Genomic DNA, 19,672 nt, shown 5'->3' with positions numbered 1-19,672 from the left:
TAGAATATAGATCCAAAATCGAGCTAATTCTATTTTTTAATTGTCTATTTCCTTATATCAAGTATTTAATACCATTCCTTTGATTTCTGGACTGTACACATAGAGTAGTAATCAATAAGTATTTATTAATAGTGTTGGGTCTTAGTAGTATTTTTGGAAGTAGGGAAGTTTCTATAAGTAGCTTTTCCAGTTTAAAGCAATGCTACCAAAAAGCTGTCTGGTATATAAAGTTGCCCTTTTTTAAAAAAATCACAGTGAAGAAAGTTTATGCTGGAGTTTACAAATTGGTGATCTTCCAACTAATCACAGCCACAGGTGTTTGATTGGCTTACAAAGTGTTTGTGTTTTTAAAATTCCCAGTATTTAGAAACTGGGAGATTAAAATAAATATATGGATTTCTGCCTTCTCTTTAAAAATGGGATGATAATAACAACATTGGTTTTATATTGCACTTGGGAAAGTTAATAAAGCTGTGTGTGGCTGCTTCCTTTGGAAGAAACATGATCTCTAGTGCACACAGACCCCACCCAGTCTGCCTCAGTCAGTTACGATCTCCAAGTAGTGTTTATTGATTGGGGTTTAGGTTTACAGTTCTGCTTAGGCCGACCACTGAGTATTTTCTACAGGACATGTCCTATGACCTAGTCCAGAAGCCTTGCTCTTTACTTCCTGACCTGCTTTGTACATTTTTTCTAACTAGGTGTGGTGCTAACTATGTTAACTTTTAGAATATTAGAAATATGATCTTTACAGTAATTTTGCTTCTTGACTTTATGCCAAAAGTTCATTCCTCAGCTTAGAGTTTCTTCTTTTTTTCATAACATTCTTCATACTCATATTTTTATTCTTATATATATATTTTTTTATTCATAGCATTCATCATATTCTTGTTCTCTAGAATAGCTCTACCATGAGAACAGGACCATGTTCACTTTGTTGCTGCTGTATTCCCTGAACACAGTAAGTGTTCAGTAAATGTTTGTTAAATGAATGGATTTGCCACTAGTTCCTGTCCTCATACTCTCTGCTTCAATAGTTCCCTGAACACAACCTATATTTTCTTCCTTCTTTCGCTTTGTTCTTGATATTCCATCCATTTATTCATTCACTCTAGTCAAAAAAATATTTGCTGAATATCTACTGTTGATGGCAATAAAAGAACGACAAAAATAGGGTCTCTGCCTTCGTGGAACTTTAGAATCCAGAGGAAGAGAGGCAAATAAACAATTAAACACAATGTAAAGTTGCTATCTATGATAGTGGGCTTATGTAAGGATGTTATAGGAACATATAGCCGGGTCAGCTAACTCAGTCTAGAGAGGGTCCAGGAAGACTTCCCAGGAAGAAGTGGCATCTAAACTGATTTCTAAAAAGTATATGTGGCCCCCAGCAACCGCACAATGATGTTTCTCTCTCGCTCTCTCTCTCTGTCTCTCTCTCTCTCTCCCTCCCTCCCTCCCTTCCCTCTCTAAAAATAAATAAATAAAATCTTAAAAAAAGTATATGAAAATAAGCCAGGCCAAGAGAGGACGTAGAGAGGAAGGTAGAGGTGGAAAAGTGAAAAATAGTCGGAGAGAATGCCTGGACCACCTAGAACCCTATTTCTACCACAGTCACATTCCCAGCTCTACTTGTATCCCATGTCAGATTCTACATTCTTCATGAAATCACAGAGAGGTGGATTTTCCCCCTTCTTAGAACCTCTCTAGCACTTTTCTTATTTCTCTCTAATGGCACTCGTGTCTATATTCTCTCTCCCTTATGAGCCTAGTTTGTGTCTTGACTTTGTGAGGTGCATAGTAAGTATTTGTTGAAGTAAGGACCTGTTCTGTGAGGGATAGACACTGGACAGAAATATACCAAAAAACAAATAAAACAAAAAAACAAACAAAAAACCCATAGTATTTGAAATTCTGTTAAGATTGGATTATTTGACACTTAATTGAGGAATACTAAAAGGAATGAGCAGTCATTTCCCAGGCATCTGAAATGCTGCTAACAGAAACACCCTCACATGAAGTGTCAGGCTGATAGCTGACTAACCGGCCAGTTGCCTCATTGTATGGAAACCTTTAAATTAATATATGAGCATGAATGAAAATTCATTGGACAGTATACTTAAGTATATTTTATTATATGTAAATTATACCTTAATAAAATAAATAAGGTGTAAGGAGAGGAGAATTATGTTCTAATTCCAGTTAGCCATCAACAAATGAATGGAATGATGGAAACCTAGTAAGTGAAAGCTGAGGGCTGCGCATAATTTGTCCTGTACTCCATGTAATGAAATGCATGTGATTTGCTGATGCACTCATGGTAGTGTCAGTCAGAATTCATAAGTGTACTGACTTACTATAAATTATCCCATCTGGAATGCATGTGAATGAGCAACTTATATTTTCATCCTTCTTTGTTCTTGGAACTGTCTGTCCTTCTCCGCTCCCTCCTAAGACTCCAAAGGAATGAAACAATTCTTTAAAATGATTGAAAAACACTAAAACTTTTGTTGCTGAAACAGGTCCGCTTTTGTTCTTTTCCCAGAAACATGGTGGTGGCTTTGAAGGAGCTGTCTATTCGAGGTGACTTTCGAACTACTGTTGAATACCTGATCAAATTATTGGAGACTGAAAGCTTTCAGTTGAATAGAATTGACACTGGCTGGCTGGACAGACTGATAGCAGAAAAAGTACAGGTGTGTATTGCTTTATTTGCACAAACAGCTCCTGGGGTAGGGTTTTTATAGGCCTGTGGTGTGATTGGTCTATGTCACTAGATAAAATTTATCTGATTCTAATGTAAATGGTTCTTGATCTACTTGGAAAAAAATCTAGGAGCCAGTGTAATTTAGCACTGTAAGAGTTCTTGTGCCTGTGTTACACAGTCGTTTTATATGTAATAGTAGTTTGCAGAGAGGCACAGAGGGATTGAAATTTTTTCTTTTCCTCATTTGGTGTTAAATCTGGCTTAGAGTTAACAACTCTTACATTAGTCTAACAAATGCTGATGAGAAGGGCTTCATATAAAACAGCAGAGTTACCCCTCGTTCCTGAATTGCTAGGCTACTCTAAATTACCCAAGATTTTGTTAAAAATCATTAGATTCAATTAAATTATCTGAAAGTTCAAATTTTGTTTATATACTATTTTTCTTTGAGGTTATCAGTAGCCAGATATCTTTACCTTTTTGAGTTTATTTCAGACAAAGGCTTGTATTTGAGCTGCTCTCTGATTGGTTCAGTGGAAACCCTAGAGAGAGTTGTTTTTCATCTCTCTTCAAATGAGGCCTCTGTTCAGATTCTAAAGTAAATGTGTTTTTGTGTCAAAAATCACTTTGGCAGTAAGGATGGAGATTCTCTATGCTGGCTGTATCTTCACAGCAACTTTGAGCCCGATTTAAATTGAGAGGCCATGGTCCAAGTAACCATGCTTTTAATCTGCCCCATGTTTCTTCCTTTCAGGCAGAGCGACCTGACACCCTGTTGGGAGTTGTCTGTGGGGCTCTCCATGTGGCTGATGTGAGCCTGCGGAATAGCATCTCTAACTTCCTTCACTCCTTGGAAAGGTGGGCTTTGTTTCTCATAGGTTGTGCAAGTTAACCAGTGGACCTGAGTACAGGGCTGAAGTGAAGTTCAAAGACCCATTTATTATTTTCCCTGCTTCTGGCAGCTTGTTACTGCTACCTGTTATTCACTGGCCCATGGGCACGGGAGAAAAGGGATGTAGGAGTTCATGGCAAATTATTTGAGGCTCTACTGCAGATTCTAGAAATTAGCTTATACTGCAGTTAGAATCCTGCTGAAGTAAATGTTCTGTCCAGTACAAGCATCACATTTTTCTAATCCCTGCTGAAGGAAATTGGGTGTTTCTCTTTAACATTGAACCCTGAATATTTTATATTTACTTGCAACGCCTTTTAAGAAATAATAATTGAGGCTTATATTCAGGGTAACCTCTCAAGTCTTTCAAGTAGAGGATCAGACTGTATGGGGCTGAACTAATTTCTAACACTGATTCAGGAGACTAAGCTCTGCCTTTGAGTACCTGGAGGAATGGTCTCAGGGGCTAATTGTTTTAATCTCTCTCTGTATATTTTTTTAAAAGATTTTATTTATTTATTTTTAGAGAAGAAGGGTGAGAGAAAGGGAAGGAGAGAAACAGTGTGTGGTTGCCTCTCATGGACCCCCAACTTGGAACCTGGCCCATAACCCATGCACATGCCCTGACTGGGAATGGAGACAGTGACCTTTCAATTCTCAGGCCCGTGTTCAGTCCACTGAGCCACACCAGCCAGGGCAGGTCTAATCATTTTAAAGATCTTTAATCACAGACACTTTGTTTCCTTGTGTTGTAGACTTCCATCAGCTCCCTTTTGAGGTATCTGAAAGGAAGAAAAGAAAAATTAAAAAAAAATGAACTGGGAGCTTTTGCCGTGTGGTTCAGTTGGTTAGAGTGTTGTCCCGTAAACTGAAAGGTTGTGGGTTCGATTCCTAGTCAGGGCACATGCCTAGGTTGCAGGTTCGGTCCTCGGTTGGGGCATGTATGAGAGGCAGCTGATTAATGTTTCTCTCACACATTGAAATTTCTGTCCTTCCTCTCTCTATAAAATCAGTGAGCATATCCTCAGGTGAGGATTTAGAAAAGAAAATTGAACTGAGATTTCACAGTTACTCAAGTCTTATGATAAATGTCTTTCACTTTGTTACTCTGACGCACTAAACCTTTTACAAGCTCATTTTACCCTTTTATATGAAATCTAAACCCCTAGGTGTGACTTTTAACTCCTTATATACTTTGGCCCCTTTTTACCAGTCCAGTCTTACAGATTTCTATTTCGTAGCATGCAGTCCCTATCTCATTAAATGGTTTCTATAGTGTACAGATATGTCATCCGTAATCTCCTCTACAAGCTCCCCTTCCTCTTTAACATTATTTTGAATACTTGTATTTTGAAGTAGTTTCAGACTTATAGAAGAGTGGCATAGATACTCTAAACAACTTCCGTGTATTCTTTGCCCAGATTCACCATTTATTCACAACCTTCCCCTCTTGCTCTATCACTCCCTCTCTTTATTATTATCAAATTCTTTAATGATGTTTCCTGCTTGGCATTGTCTTTCCCTCTTCATCCAGCTGTGCCCTGCTGCTTTTTCTTTAACACCTCAAATAACATCCCAGTTGATAGGAGGAGATTAGGATTGGTTGTGCCAGGACGTTTTTCTTTAAGTTTTAGTTTTTATTTTTAAGTACAGGTAATATAGTCACATGGTTCAAATTCAAAAGGCACAAAAAGCATACAATGAAAAGTCTTCTTACCTTTGTTCCTGGTCCATCCAGTTTCCTTCCCTGTAGTCAGTCCATATACCAGTTCCTTCTGTAACCTTCCGGACATTGTACATTTATATAAATATATAATGCAATAGTTGTTTCTTCCCACTCCTACTCTTTTAAAACCCAAATGGTTGCATACTCTGAAACTGTTCTCTACAATTTCACTTGCTTTTTTCATTATTTTGAGAATATTTTATATTAGTACAAAAGCTTTGTTTTTCTTTTTAATAGCTGCATAATATTCCATTATATGGCTTTTTCATAATTTATGTATCAGCCCAATACTGATAGTCATTTAGGTTGTTTCCAGTATTGATATTCCAGGAATTGCTATAATCAATAAACTTTGGGATTGCCTTATAAACTTTTAGAGCTTTTTAGAACTAAGTGTATCTCACATTGTTGTTCTTTCAGGGGTCAAGTCCTTCCTGCTCATACACTTCTGAACACTGTAGATGTTGAACTTATCTATGAGGGAGTCAAATATGTCCTTAAGGTATGCTGAACTCCACTGAAGCTTATACCTTATTTTTTGTCTCTCTTTGTTAGCTTGCTTCCTGTAGGTCAAGAGACGGGGAAAAGTTTGGTTCACTGCAGGGCTGTATTAGTGAAATTACAGTCATTATTTGTGTCAAAAGCCAGAAGCAATATTTGATGGTTTTCTGAAAATATTTCGGTTGCTCCTCAATGTTACATATAGAACCAAGAGATTAAGGAGACAGAGCAACCTGACCAGGAAGCTTGTAAGGTCACCCTGTTTGCTTGAAGCAGGGCTGGGCCCTGCCCACAGACACCAATGCCAAGGGCACCAGTGCCATGAATTTCCTTTTCCTCTGATAGATCCTTTTTTCCTATAGTTTTGACTGAATTTTTTTCTGCGACTCCACCTTGAAGGGATACTAACTTGTGCCCGGTGGTTTTCATTTCCCAGGTGACTCGGCAGTCCCCTAACTCCTATGTGGTGATCATGAACGGCTCCTGTGTGGAGGTGGATGTGCATCGGCTGAGTGATGGAGGACTGCTCTTGTCCTATGATGGCAGCAGTTATACCACGTACATGAAGGAAGAAGTGGATAGGTGAGTGGCTGCATGAGGGCCAGTGGTTGGCCATTGTATCACCTTTTCCTCTCAGTAGTCACTAGCTCTTGGGATTTTCCAAGGTATTCTCTTTTAATTAAAAAATAATATACGCACTTAACAAAAATCCCAAGAGTACAAAAAGTGTTTATAATGAAAAACATTGTCTCTCTGCCACTCCAATGTGGGTAGATATGAAAAATAAGTTCCCTTTATAAGCACCCACTGTTAACAGTTCTCATGTATTGAAATTTTGTATTCATCTACAAGTTACATATATGTACATACTGTGTTTTTCTTTTAAAGGAAAAATAGATAAAAATAGATATTTCATAGATAAAAATAGTATTTAGCTACTGTTTTGCATCTTATTTTTTTCCTTAACAATCAGTGTTATTGTGACAGCTAAATGAATTAACATATGTAAAAAATGCTTAGTACTTAGGACATAGTAAGGGTTCAAGAAATGTTAGCTATTACATCATCATCATCTTTGTGTGTTTTTTTAAAATAGAGGTACCTGCCTTTGGTAATGGTTTTGTATAGCATTCCATTATATGGGTATATCATAATTGATTTATCCTGACCCTTATTGAAGCAAATTTTGTTATTTGGCATTGTAAATGAAGATGGAATGAATATCCTGTGTGCATGTATTTGTATGGAGTAAAGTTTTCCCTCCCTTCCTCCCTTCCTCTCGTCCTCCCTTTCTTCTTTCTTTCTTTTATATTTTTTAAGATTGGCACTATTCTACCTCTCTGTTACAACCTGAGGTGCTTTATTGGCTTACATACTTCCACTTATCTTCTAGATATCGCATCACGATTGGCAATAAAACCTGTGTGTTTGAGAAGGAGAATGACCCTTCAGTGATGCGGTCACCTTCTGCTGGGAAGTTAATCCAGTACATTGTGGAGGACGGAGGCCATGTGTTTGCTGGCCAGTGCTATGCTGAGATTGAGGTCAGGGGGCTGATTGGGCTTTGGGTCACGAGAGGGAAGGTAGGAATGGAATTGTCTGGGATGGGCTAGGACTGAAGAGTAACTGAAAGTAAATAGAAAATAGACAGGAAAGAGTATCAGTTAATTTAATGAGGGTTAGGAACCTTAAGATTTCAACATCAAATACAAAGCTTATAATTTTTCTTTGACAGATGAGGAATCTCTAGCTCTAAAAATAGATACTAGGCATCAGCACTTATTGTGTGTTAGGTATTGTTCTAAGTGTTAATTATACACAAAAATATATAATAGGTAGAAGAGGAACACAAAACAGACAAGTAATAAATTCTGAATTCTTATAGAGCCGACACAGAATACAGAGGACCACCTAACCCAAATCAGTGTTGGGGGTGGTTAATAAGGGAAGACTTCCTGCTGAAAGGGGTCTTTGATCTTAGTTTTGAGAGAGATATAATAATTGACTAGGTGAAGAAGAACAGGGAAAAATGTTTAAAGGCGAGGGAACAGCCATGTAATAAAGGCACAGAAGCAAGATAGTATGGTATATTTAGGGAACTGCAAGTACATATTGGTATTGCTTGAGAATGGAATAAGTTTTAATGGGAAATGGCAAGCAAAGATGCCCAATAAATGGAGTCTGAGATAATGAAGGACCTTATAAAGCATACTAAGAAAGCTTAGATTACCTTGGGAGGATTTTATATGGAAAAGTGATATGAGACTTCCAGTCAAGATGGAGGCATAGGTAGACATGCTTTGCCTCCTTGTACAACCCTAAGAAGGATCACAACTAACTTCAAAACAAAAAACACCCAGAACTGCCAGAAAATTGAACCACATGGAAGTCCGTCAGCCAAGGATTTAAAGAAGCCATATTCATCCAGATGGGTAGGAGGGGTGGAGACAGGGAGCTGTGGCACAGAAGATGCAGTGTGGCAGTGGCGAGGTGGTGGCAGCCTGCCGAACGGGTGGTCCCACATTCATGTGTGGTGGGTGAACATTGGGAGGGACACCTTGGGAGGGACACCTTGGGAGTGAGTGATCCCAGCCCCAGGCCAGACTGCACACACAGCCCAGGGTTCCAGAGCTATGAAAATAAAGCCTCATAACTTCTGGCTATAAAAATTGCTGGGGGTTGGCGTGGTGGGAGAAACTTGTTGGTCTCTTGGGAGAGCCCATTTTAAGGGTCCACAATTCCTAGAACATATGCAAACCCTCTCACTCTGGATATCACCACTGGGGCAGCAGCTAAAGGAGGCTAGTCGCATACAGGAAGGGTTTGAAGAGACTGGAAATGGCGCAGGTGCCAAGCAAACCTCCAGCAGCCAGGCAGTGGCATTGTCCCCTCTCCAACCTCTCCCACACCTACAAAGCAGTGAGGTGTGTTGCCCTGCCCTGGCAAATACCTAAGGCTCTGCCCCATATAACTTAACAGGTGTGCTAAGAAGGGGAGTCAGAGCAACTCTACTTAATACATAGAAACAAACACAGGGAGACTGCCAAATCAAGGAAACAAAGAAATATGGCCCAAATGAAGGAATAGAATAAAACTCCAGAAAAAGAATTAAGTGAAACAGAGATAACCAACCTATGAGATGCAGAGTTCAAAACACTGGTGATAAGGATGCGCAGAGAACTTACTCAAAAGCATAAGAGAAGAAATGAAGGCTACACTAAGTGAAATAAAGAAAAATCTGCAGGGAACCAACAGTGAAGGGAAGGAAGCTGGGGTTCAAATCAATGATTTGGAGCATAAGGAAGAAATAAACAGTCAACCAGAATAGAATGAAAAAACAAGAATTCAATAAAATCAAGGAGAGAATAAGAAGACTCTGGTACATCTCCAAAAGTGCCAACATCCAGATCATAGGATGCCAGAAGGAGAAAAGGAAGAGCAAGAAATTGAGAACTTATTTGAAAAAAATGATGAGAAAGATGAGATTAGGTAAGAAAATTTACCTAATTTGGCAAAGGAATTAGACATAGAAGTCCAGGAAGCACAGAGTTCCAAATAAGTTGTACCCAAAGAGGACCACACCAAAGACACATCATAATTAAAATGCCAAAGGTTAAAGATAAAGAGAGACTCTAAAAAGCAGCAAGAGAAAAGTAGAGAGTTACCTACCAAGGAGTTTCTATAAGACTGACAGCTGATTTCTCAAAAGAAACCTTGCAGGTAGGAAGGGACTGGCAACAAGTATTCAAAGTGATGAAAAGCAAGGACCTACAACCAAGATAACTTATCCAGCAAAGCTATCATTTAGAATGGAAGGGCAGATGAAGTGCTTCCCAGACAAAGCAAAGCTAAAGGAGTTCACCATCACCAAGCCCTTATATGAAATGTTAAATGGACTTACTTAAGAAAAAGAAGATCAAAACTATGAACAGTAAAATGACAACACAACTATCAACAACTGAATCTAAAACACAAAAACAAAAATAAACTAAGCAAACAACTGGAACAGGAATAGAATCACAAATAGAGATATTTGGACATTTATCAGCTGGGAGGGGAAAAGGGGAATGGGGGAAGGTACAGGGATTAAGAAGCATAATTGGTAGGTACAAAATAGGGGGATGTTAAGAGCAGTATACTTACATGTGTGACCCATGGACATCAACTAAGGGGGGTATTGCTAGAGGGAAGGGGGCTACTGAGCAGAGGGAGGAAAGGGGGAAAAGTTGGGACAGCTGTAATAGCGTAATCAGTAAAATATACTTAAAAAGAAAAGTGACATGGCAAGATTTGGCCTCTGTGGTAATTGCTTTTAGTGACCTTGATGGAAGTGTCTAGCAGTCGGGGGAATCTCTTGGGAGGTTTTGAAGTGATGAGGCCACTTTAGGCCAGAAGTGATGAGGGCCTAAATAAAACAGCTGGCCAGAGAAGATTTTCGAGAGAGGTTTAGAAGATGTATTTGGCTGGGCTTCATAATTGTTCAATCAGGGAGAAAGAAGAATAAAGAATGACTCTTAGGTTTTTGGCCTGGGTATCTTATATAGACAGTCAAAGAGAGCATTTAGATCTGAGGGTATGAGAAGGCTAAATTTGTTCATCACTTCCAAAAACAAAACAAGTACAAACACAAACTATCGCAAAGTGAATGTAAACATTAAAAACAGGAAATGTTAGTAGCTGTCATTAATCCGTGAAGCTAGGTCCTGAAACATTTTCTAATTGTCTTCCTTGGTAGCCTCTTGGAGATTTTGATCAATTTCCATTTTTCTGGGTTGAATAAGATACAGTTCAACTTAGATGTTGAGGAAAAAAACTGACCTCTTTAAATCATTCATCTGTGTAAAGAGAAGTCAAATTCTAATTTTATTTATTTTTCATTACAGGTGATGAAGATGGTAATGACTTTAACAGCTATAGAGTCTGGCTGTGTTCATTACGTCAAGCGGCCTGGAGCAGCTCTTGATCCGGGCTGTGTAATAGCCAAAATGCAGTTGGATAACCCCAGCAAGGTCCAGCAGGTAAGTAGGAAGGTACTTTTAATAGTGCTTTCCAAGAGCTAACTACATGACGGCTAATTCGGAGGGGCAGATGATTTCAGTGTTTGGTTTGCCAGTTTTTCTTAAGATTTTTCCCCTCTGATCTTTTGCCTTATATATTTTGAAACTATAGTTTGCAGGATTTACTATGATAATAAGATTCTATGACTTTTTTTTCATGAGGCTTCCTTCATTGACTTCTTTCCTTAGAGCTGTGAATGGTGAAGGATGTCGATTTTTAAATGATGATTCTAAATTGCAATGGTATGTTTGTACCCTGCATAGAAAGTAATAGATGACTTGAATTCTCTTGTGTTTGGGGCTGACAGGCTGAGCTTCACACCGGTAGTCTGCCACAGATCCAGAGCACAGCACTTCGAGGCGAGAAGCTCCATCGAGTGTTCCACTATGTCTTGGATAATCTGGTCAACGTGATGAATGGATACTGCCTTCCAGATCCTTTCTTTAGCAGCAGGGTAAGAATTGCTTCTCTTGGGGAAGGGATATACAGATAAGGTAAGGCACCTGTTCTCCAAGATAGCTTAAAAGTCGCATAAGGATTTTTTTAGATGGACCTCTTTTCCCTTTAGTTGTGGGATTTGAAGTCTTTAAATTCTTGCTTCTTATCCATGTCATTGACTTCACATTTAATTGGGAACTAAACCAGAGAGCAAGGACTACGTTAGATTTCTTTATTGCAATTTCAAAGTAAGTTGATATGTGATAGTGAATTCAGATATATCATTTTATTTTGGGGGTTGTCTTATTTTTGTCTGGATCCTATTTTATTATTTCCTTCTTCTTAGGTAAAAGACTGGGTAGAGCGGTTGATGAAGACCCTCAGAGATCCCTCCTTACCTCTCCTAGAATTGCAAGATATCATGACCAGTGTCTCTGGCCGCATACCCCCCAACGTGGAGAAGTCTATTAAGAAGGAAATGGCTCAGTATGCTAGCAACATCACATCAGTCCTCTGTCAGTTTCCCAGCCAGCAGGTATTTATAGTGACATTATCATTTTCTAATGGCTACCAATTCTGGAGTTCATGTTGTGGGGTTTTTTCCTGTTCAGCTCCTCTTTACTATCTGGATGTTGTGTTGTTACACTGTAAAGCATTGTTTCCTTCAAAAAAACTGCCTCAGAATACAAGTCCAATAAAAGTACTGCAAGTGAAATGTAAAGTATCTGTGGTTATGAGAAAAGGATATTGGCCATGTATTCCATATAGGTTTGTTCCTGGGACTCTGCCTTTCAACCAGAGGTATTTTTATGAATCTGAAATAGAGGGGTATTCACAGTTTTATTATCAAAGACTTCTTTACCACCTCAATAGCATGCTTTTCCTTTGGCTGTAAAGCAAATTTACATGTAGGGAATAAAGCCAGGCAAGTGGGAAGTAAAGTTTGGACCTTTAGCATATCTTGCTTGTCATGGACTCTGATAGTTTTTGTGATACAGTCATTAGTTCATCTGGGAAAGGGTGAAAAGAAATAAAAGTTGCTCGCTTATTTAATACAAACCCTTAAACTATGCTTAGTAACCTCTAGCTGCTCCATATAAGAGAGATAAATTATATGTTATAATTAAGAAGATTCCTAGTGGTGATGTTATTATACAGGTTAATACTTTGGTTCCCTTTGGTGAGTTGGGCTTCATTTTTTCTCTTTCTTATGCTTTAGATTGCCAACATCCTAGATAGCCATGCAGCTACACTGAACCGGAAATCTGAACGGGAAGTCTTCTTCATGAACACTCAGAGTATCGTCCAGCTGGTACAGAGGTAGTTACATGTAACTCCAGATTCCCAGACCTCTCCATCCTCACACCTTCCTTTCTTCTAAGTAGTCAGAAAGGGATTTTCTTCAGGTTTGACTTAGCTAAATTAGAAAGCACTTATTATATCTTGGAAAATATCTTATATCTTCTAAATAAGTATCTTAGAATTGTGGGCTAACTCTTATACTTAATATTTTTGATGACTTCTTTGTATTCTACATCTTTCTGTCAATTATTAAGGCACAGAAATTTCCTTTTCTTTTTCCTTGCAATTTTGATGAAATCCCAAATTTTTCTTCTAGCATAGGACCCAATGTTACATCTTTTCTTCTTAGCTTATGAAGCCAATTATTGGCCAAAGGAAGATACTCATAAACTTTTCAGCTCTCAGCCATTTCACGGGTGTGGTAATCATTTCTACTTACCAGTGGGAAGTGAACCCATTTATTGTTAGGCAGGGCTATCAAGTGGTTTTTGGTCACCTTTTTTTTTCCTTTCTCTTTATAAAAAAATCTTGTCTTTAGCCAGATTTCTTTAAGGCTTAGGATTTGAATTAATCTGGCTAGTTGGTTATAGGCTGGCCTCTGTCCTGCCCAATATTCAGAGGGAAAGCAGTTCAGTGAAAAGTATGGAAAGTCAATCTGGGCTCTGGGTTTATTATTTAATAGTCTGTTATTTAATAGTGTAAGCCTGTCAGGTTGTTCAGTGGAGACTTTTTCTATTTGCTTAGGTACCGAAGTGGCATCCGAGGCCACATGAAGGCTGTGGTGATGGATCTGCTGCGGCAGTACCTGCGAGTGGAGACGCAGTTCCAGAATGGTAAGCCTCTTCCTGAGGACCCTGTCTGAGAAAGCGTCCCTGTAGGGCTGCGCAACAGCCGAGCCAGTTCGCCCTGTCACTGACACTTACCATTCACAAACTCTTCCTCCTTTCCCAGCTCCCTTAAAAATTAAACCTCTATATCCCACTACTGCCAAAGAAAGAACAACAGCAAAACACAGCTTGATGAGATTATGAATCCATGTGCTTCTGGGAAAGGGCTGGGATAATTTTTCTAGTAGAGGTTAGCATTTCCTGTTGATATCTTCTCGACCTTGTACAGAGATGGTTAAATCTTGACCAGGGTGAAATTGAGAAACCCTGTCTGAAGAGCTTGCCTGTCAGCAGCTAATCCAGGGATTGAACCACAGGGATCTGAAAAAGGTTCAGATTTTCCACCTCTTTTCAGTGTATCTTTTAGGTAGAGTTTATCCCTGGCTTTCTCTGAAGAGCTGCTCTAAAGGATGTATGAAGTGTGAAACAGCCTGGCTAAGATTTGAAGGGTATATACTGCTGATACTGCATGCTGCCACAAGATGGCAGTGAAACACCATATAATTTGAAATACTACCTAACATTTTCTTTTAGCTTGCATCCTTTAAAAGATGGCTTTGCCACTTATAACCAGCAAAAATCCTCAAGAAAATGTTAGCACACTGAATCCAGCAATGTATAAAATAATACATCAAAACCAAGTAGGCTTTATCCCACTAATGTAAGCTTGAGTAATATTGGAAAAACCGATTAATGTAATTTATCATGTAATAACTTTAAAAGAGTAAAAAAACATGGTAATCATATCTAGATATGGGGAAGAAAGCATTTGACAAAATTTAAATTCATTCATGAAAACTCTTGGCAAGTGAAAAATGAAATGGAATTTCTTCAATCATGTTAAGATTCTCCAACAAAAATCTATAGGATACATAATGGTAAAATGTTATAAGTACTCTCTTTAAGATTAAGAACAATACAAGGACACCTGCTATCACTACTAATATTCAGCATCATCCTGGATGTAGTAGCTAATGCAGTAAGACAAGAAAAAGAATTAAAGTTATGAGGACTGGAAAGGAGTAAGGAAATAAATCTGCCTCTGTTAGATATGGCATGATATCTACCTGGAAAGCCTCAAAGAATCTGCGTATTTATTATTAGAATGATTTTAAGTTTAGCAAGGTTTCTACATACAAAAGTCAATATATAAAATTCCCTGTATTTCTCTATAGTAGAACAGTTGTTTAGAAAAGCAATTTAGAAAAATGTACCATTTAAAATAGCAACCCAGAATAATAAACACTAAGGAATAAATCTAATGAAAAATGTACAAGCCTCTTTTGGAGAAAATTATAACTAGTTAACAATAATAAAGAAAATCTAAATAAATAATCATGGTCTTAGATTGGAATATATACTTGCAAAATGTTAATTCTCCCTGAAGTAATTTGCAGATTTTTTAACATTGTAATAAAAATCCTAGTACAGTATTTTCATGGAATTTGTCAATCTAATTCTAAAATTTTCATGAAAGAGAAGCCTGACAGTAATCAAGTAGCTGAGAAATAAGGCAGAGAGATTTGTCCAGTCAAATATCAAGATTAAATATAGAGGCATATTAATGAAGAGATGATAATATTAGTGTCGGTACAGATTAATAGACCAATAGAACATAATATCTCAGAAATAGGTCCACACATATGTGAAAACTTACTTTATAGCAGAGCATTCATTTGCAAAACCAAAAGAAGAAATTGGATCCATTCCTTATACCATATACATGCAAAAATCAATTCCAGATGAATTAAATACTTAAACATGTACTGAAAAGGCGGAACTATTAAACTTTTAGGGGAATATCCTTATGACCTCAGGGTAAGGTGGTTTTATCATAGAAGACACAGCAAATGCAACCTATAAAGATAGAGGTTAATTAATTTGACCCCACTTAAGAACTTCTCTTTATGAAAAGATACCATGAAAAGAGTGAAAATACAAGCCACTCAGTAGGAGAAGATATTTACAAAACATATACCTAAGAAAGGATCGGTATCTACAGTCTATAGCGAAATCCTACGAATCAGTAAGTAAAAGACAACCTAATAGAGAAAAGATTAAAAAAATATAAAGAGATAATTCACAGAAAGGGAAACACAAACTTCTGAAAAGATGTTCAATCTCAGTATTAGAGAATTGTGAGCCAAAACCACAATGAGATTGGCAAGAGTTAAAAAGGCACACTGCTTCCACTGCTTCTGTAAGCGGAAATGCAAATTTCCAAAGAGCAGACCACTTTAGAGGACGGTTTGTCAATACTTAATAGAAGAGTTGAATTTCTGTATCCTCTTCAACCTAGCAGTTTCATCTTAGGTAATATACTCTAGAACAACTCTTACACATGCTTATTAGGAGTCATACATAGGACTGTTTGTGGCAACATTGTTCACAATAGTAAGGAAGACAGGAAACAATTTAAATATACACAAGTAGAACAGAGAATTGAATTTTAGTACAGTGTATTTCTACAGTGGATTGCTATATGGCAGTGAAAATGATGACCCAGGGCACACAGTGAACAAAAGGATGACTCTCAAAATGTAATGTTCAGGGAAAGGTCCATACACAATGATTCCACTGTAACCAAGTTGAAAAACAGAGAAGATGAAACTTTTGTGATAAATGTAAAGAAAAGCCAAAGAATGATTAACATACAATTCAGCTTAGTAGTTGTTTAATAGGAACCTTAAAAGGGACCAAAACATGTTCTATTTAAGAAAGGTGGTAGTTACATGGATGTTTATTTTATTTATTTCTCTGTGTGGATATTACACAATAAAAAGTTTCAAAAAGAAAATACTTGGTATCATTGCTTTCTTTTTGTGTAGTGTCTCTCCCCTGGGTAAATATTCTTTTTTTACTTCCCCTGGTCCTAGTAGCTCCTGTTACCAAGAAATATTTCTGTTGTCACTTCAAAGCTAAGTCTTGGTTGGGAGAAACAGGAATCTATATAGGATATCCACTTTTTAAACAGCCTCCATTTTGTTCTAAATGGGTCTTTTATTAAATTGGCAACTTTTTAGTTATTGTAGTCCATTGTTTTTCAAATATTTTTAGTTTCATTTTGAAAAAACAAATCTTACATCAGTCTTTGATATTTAAAACAGATAAAAGCAGAGTTGCCCTGGTTGAGTGTAGTTAGTATTCTAGGAATCCCTGGTAATGCAGTTTGAATGCCACTGTTTTGTTTTATAACTTAACATGGATCCTGAACTGAGGCGATAATCACTTAGTATTGTTATGATTTCATAAAATTCCAACCCTTAAGATTACTCAAACACTAATTCTCCTTTACTTGGAAATTTAATTATGAGGTAAGCTGTTTTTTGAAGAAGTGACTATTGTTTATATCTCATGGTAGATATCATCACAGTATATCTGAAGCTTATGCTTCTGTTGCAAAACATAGCTTTCCTGGCCAGATCGAACCTGCCCCTGGTGGCCCTATGAAAGGCCAATGAAAATATACATAACTGTGCTCTCCCTGCAGACCTTTCGACTCAATGCAGGGCTCTCCTTGATCTATGCCTTAGTTTGGATTTGGCATTCCTAGGCATTTCTTAGCTGTTTCATGGACTAACAAGGGAAAAGCGTTGATTCCAGAGGTAGCAGCCATCCCTCCTGTGGGTATTAATAAGTTTGTGTGGTTTTATTTTCAACTAAAATTATTCCTTCTAGTTAGGGGGAAACATTTTCAGCGAGTCAAACAGGGAACCAGACTCCTAAGTTGGAGTACACTTTAAAGATCTTTGGGTTTAACGGTGTTGCCATTTCTTTTTAAGTAGCAGAACCTTCTCTTCTAGGGAAATTGTTCCAGGAAACTAAATGAGAGAGTTTAGAGTAAGGGTGGGGTGGTTGGAGTTATCCCGAACCCCTTAGCCTCTCGGTACGCCCTCCTCTACCTCTCAGTTTTTTTTTAAATGAAAATGAGGCTCAGAGAGGTAAAGTGATTTGTCCGGGAGCACATAGTAAACAGGCAACAGAACTAGGCCTTGAGCTCAGGTCTTACGCCAGATTGCCTCCTACCTAGTCCAGTCTTCTTTTTGCTAAACCACACTGCCAATTCTGTCCAAATTCCTCCAAGAAGATTTCTAGGATATTTCCTCTCACAGCCTATCAGGTGAATTATAAATAGCATGTAAATGTGAACATTCATAGACGGGTGAGGACCATTTCTTTTTGCTGCCTGCAGGTCACTATGACAAATGTGTGTTCGCCCTTCGGGAGGAGAATAAGAGTGACATGAACGCTGTACTGAACTATATCTTCTCTCACGCTCAAGTCACCAAGAAGAATCTTCTGGTCACAATGCTTATTGTAAGTGCAATTTGTCAGAACTTGTAAGGATGATTAATGATATGAAAAAGGTATTTCTCCTTTTGATGGCTGTGGTCAAGAGAAAAATGCTTGTCTTTTATAATTGTGGGATGAGTGGGGCTTGGTTTGTGGACTAACAGTTTCTCACATCTTCCTTTGTCCTTGACCTGAAGGAAACTGCCCCAGTCAGGAAAGAATCGTTCTGGCTATTAGGCATATAATCACGCACAGGAACTCAAATCTCTTGACTCTACTTAGAGATGCCCTGTGCTTCTTCATTCCTGTTGTCACTCATGACAGTAGCTTTAAAATTTAGTCTTATTCAGCCACTGTACTTTTTCATTAGAAGTCTTGTTTGTTCCATGAATGTCAGCAATGGCTCTCAAGTCCAAAACTTAAAAACAAAAAAACAACTATTTGAAATTCGTACTGCCCCTCCCCCACCAGAGAAAGCTGCTTAAATGTATTCTGCATCTTCTTTGGTCCCTTTCTGTTTTATTACAGAAACCTAAGCTCGGGTTATTGTTTTGGTAGTAGATTTGTACTTTAGTGCCCATAACTAGTAATAATGAGAGTTTGTAGAAAGTGGGAATAAGAGGTGGGACTAATAGGTTTGAATAGGACTAACATATATTTGACTATTGGGTGGAATTTTTGGTTTTAAAGATGGTTTGTAAATCCTTCATTCTTAGATTTTGCTGTTTGAGTTAATTCTAGGAATCAGAGAACAATAGGGCTATTCTTAGAGTTCCCCTACCCCATGAACAATTGCCTTGCTTTTGCATGTATGTCTTTTTGGGGGGACTAGAGTACCTTTGGCTTCTAGAGTTTCCTTTCTTGTCTCTGTGGAATTGGCATTTTTGGTACCTTAATTCCATCATTCCTTCTTGGAGGAAAGAAACTATAAATCTTCACTGCTATTTTTTGTTTCATAGTTCAGAATGTGGGGAATCTGTCTTAATGTCTCTGGTTAACAGAAGTGTCACTGATTCGTTAGCTGCTAGCTGCAAAGCTGGTTAACTCTCTAGGATATACCGTATTTTTCAGACCATAAGACACACCTAGGTTTTAGAGGAGGAGAATAGGGAAAAACTTTTTGAAGCAAAAAATGTGGTAAAATATTTAATAACATAAATAGCATAATATTTCACCAATGCAAATGTAAACAGAACTCAGCAGCAGCATTACCAACCATCATTCCTCCCAAATTTGGGGTGGGGAGGTGCGTCTTATAGTCCAAAAAATACGGTAGCTTTTTTTAGAAATTAGATACTTTTAAAAGTATCTAATTACAGGGAGAGTTCATTACCTTTGCTACCCTAGAATGCTAGATGGTGGGGAAACCAGAAGATGCATTTGAAAGGAAAATATATATATATATATATATATATCAGTACCATGTAATATTTCACTTTCCCCAAGTGACAGCTTTTGAGAAAGGTGATATTATCTATGGCAACATGACTGATTTTTTTCTCAATCAAAGAAAGACAAAATCTCTGATTAGACTTTTTTCTTTTTAATTTTAATACAAAGATTGCTAATTTTCATTTCGATAAAACCAAGACTTTCTGGCAGAAAATGGTAATGATGAGGGAGTGGAAGAATCTGTCAGTCTGACCCTAAAATGGGGTGGAATTTGCTTTTTTAGGAAGCTAATTATGGTGAGTTTTCATTTTATTATGATTACGTTTTTAAGGACTTAACAGTTTTCTGCACTAAAAATAGACCAAAGCCCAGAATCCTTGGAGCAGCAGAAGAGTAATGATCGTCCAAGACTGTCGCTGGGTTTCTTAAATTCTAATTTGTAAGATATAGGGGCTCGGCTCGCTCCTTTTGCGGAG

General features: G+C 37.8%; 1 protein-coding gene across 10 annotated transcripts in view; it reads left to right on the top strand.

Moving 5' to 3' along the window:
* Window positions 1-19,672, top strand: part of ACACA (acetyl-CoA carboxylase alpha) — a 259,834-nt gene that overhangs the window by 100,755 nt on the left and 139,407 nt on the right. For all 10 annotated transcript variants that reach the window (XM_045835837.1, XM_045835836.1, XM_045835833.1 and 7 more), the window contains 11 exons: window positions 2,546-2,696; window positions 3,462-3,565; window positions 5,746-5,827; window positions 6,263-6,408; window positions 7,220-7,370; window positions 10,710-10,844; window positions 11,192-11,338; window positions 11,669-11,857; window positions 12,542-12,642; window positions 13,369-13,457; window positions 17,704-17,828. In XM_045835837.1, coding sequence (XP_045691793.1) covers window positions 2,546-2,696; window positions 3,462-3,565; window positions 5,746-5,827; window positions 6,263-6,408; window positions 7,220-7,370; window positions 10,710-10,844; window positions 11,192-11,338; window positions 11,669-11,857; window positions 12,542-12,642; window positions 13,369-13,457; window positions 17,704-17,828 — 1,420 coding nt within the window. The remainder of the gene's footprint in view (window positions 1-2,545; window positions 2,697-3,461; window positions 3,566-5,745; window positions 5,828-6,262; window positions 6,409-7,219; window positions 7,371-10,709; window positions 10,845-11,191; window positions 11,339-11,668; window positions 11,858-12,541; window positions 12,643-13,368; window positions 13,458-17,703; window positions 17,829-19,672) is intronic.

Source organism: Phyllostomus hastatus, unplaced genomic scaffold (genome assembly GCF_019186645.2).
Source record: "Phyllostomus hastatus isolate PE091 unplaced genomic scaffold, TTU_PhHast_1.1 phas_contig_210, whole genome shotgun sequence".
NCBI classification, from domain to species: domain Eukaryota; kingdom Metazoa; phylum Chordata; class Mammalia; order Chiroptera; family Phyllostomidae; genus Phyllostomus; species Phyllostomus hastatus.
The sequence above is the reverse complement of the archived record's forward strand: the minus strand, read 5'-3'. Positions and strand labels throughout refer to the sequence as shown.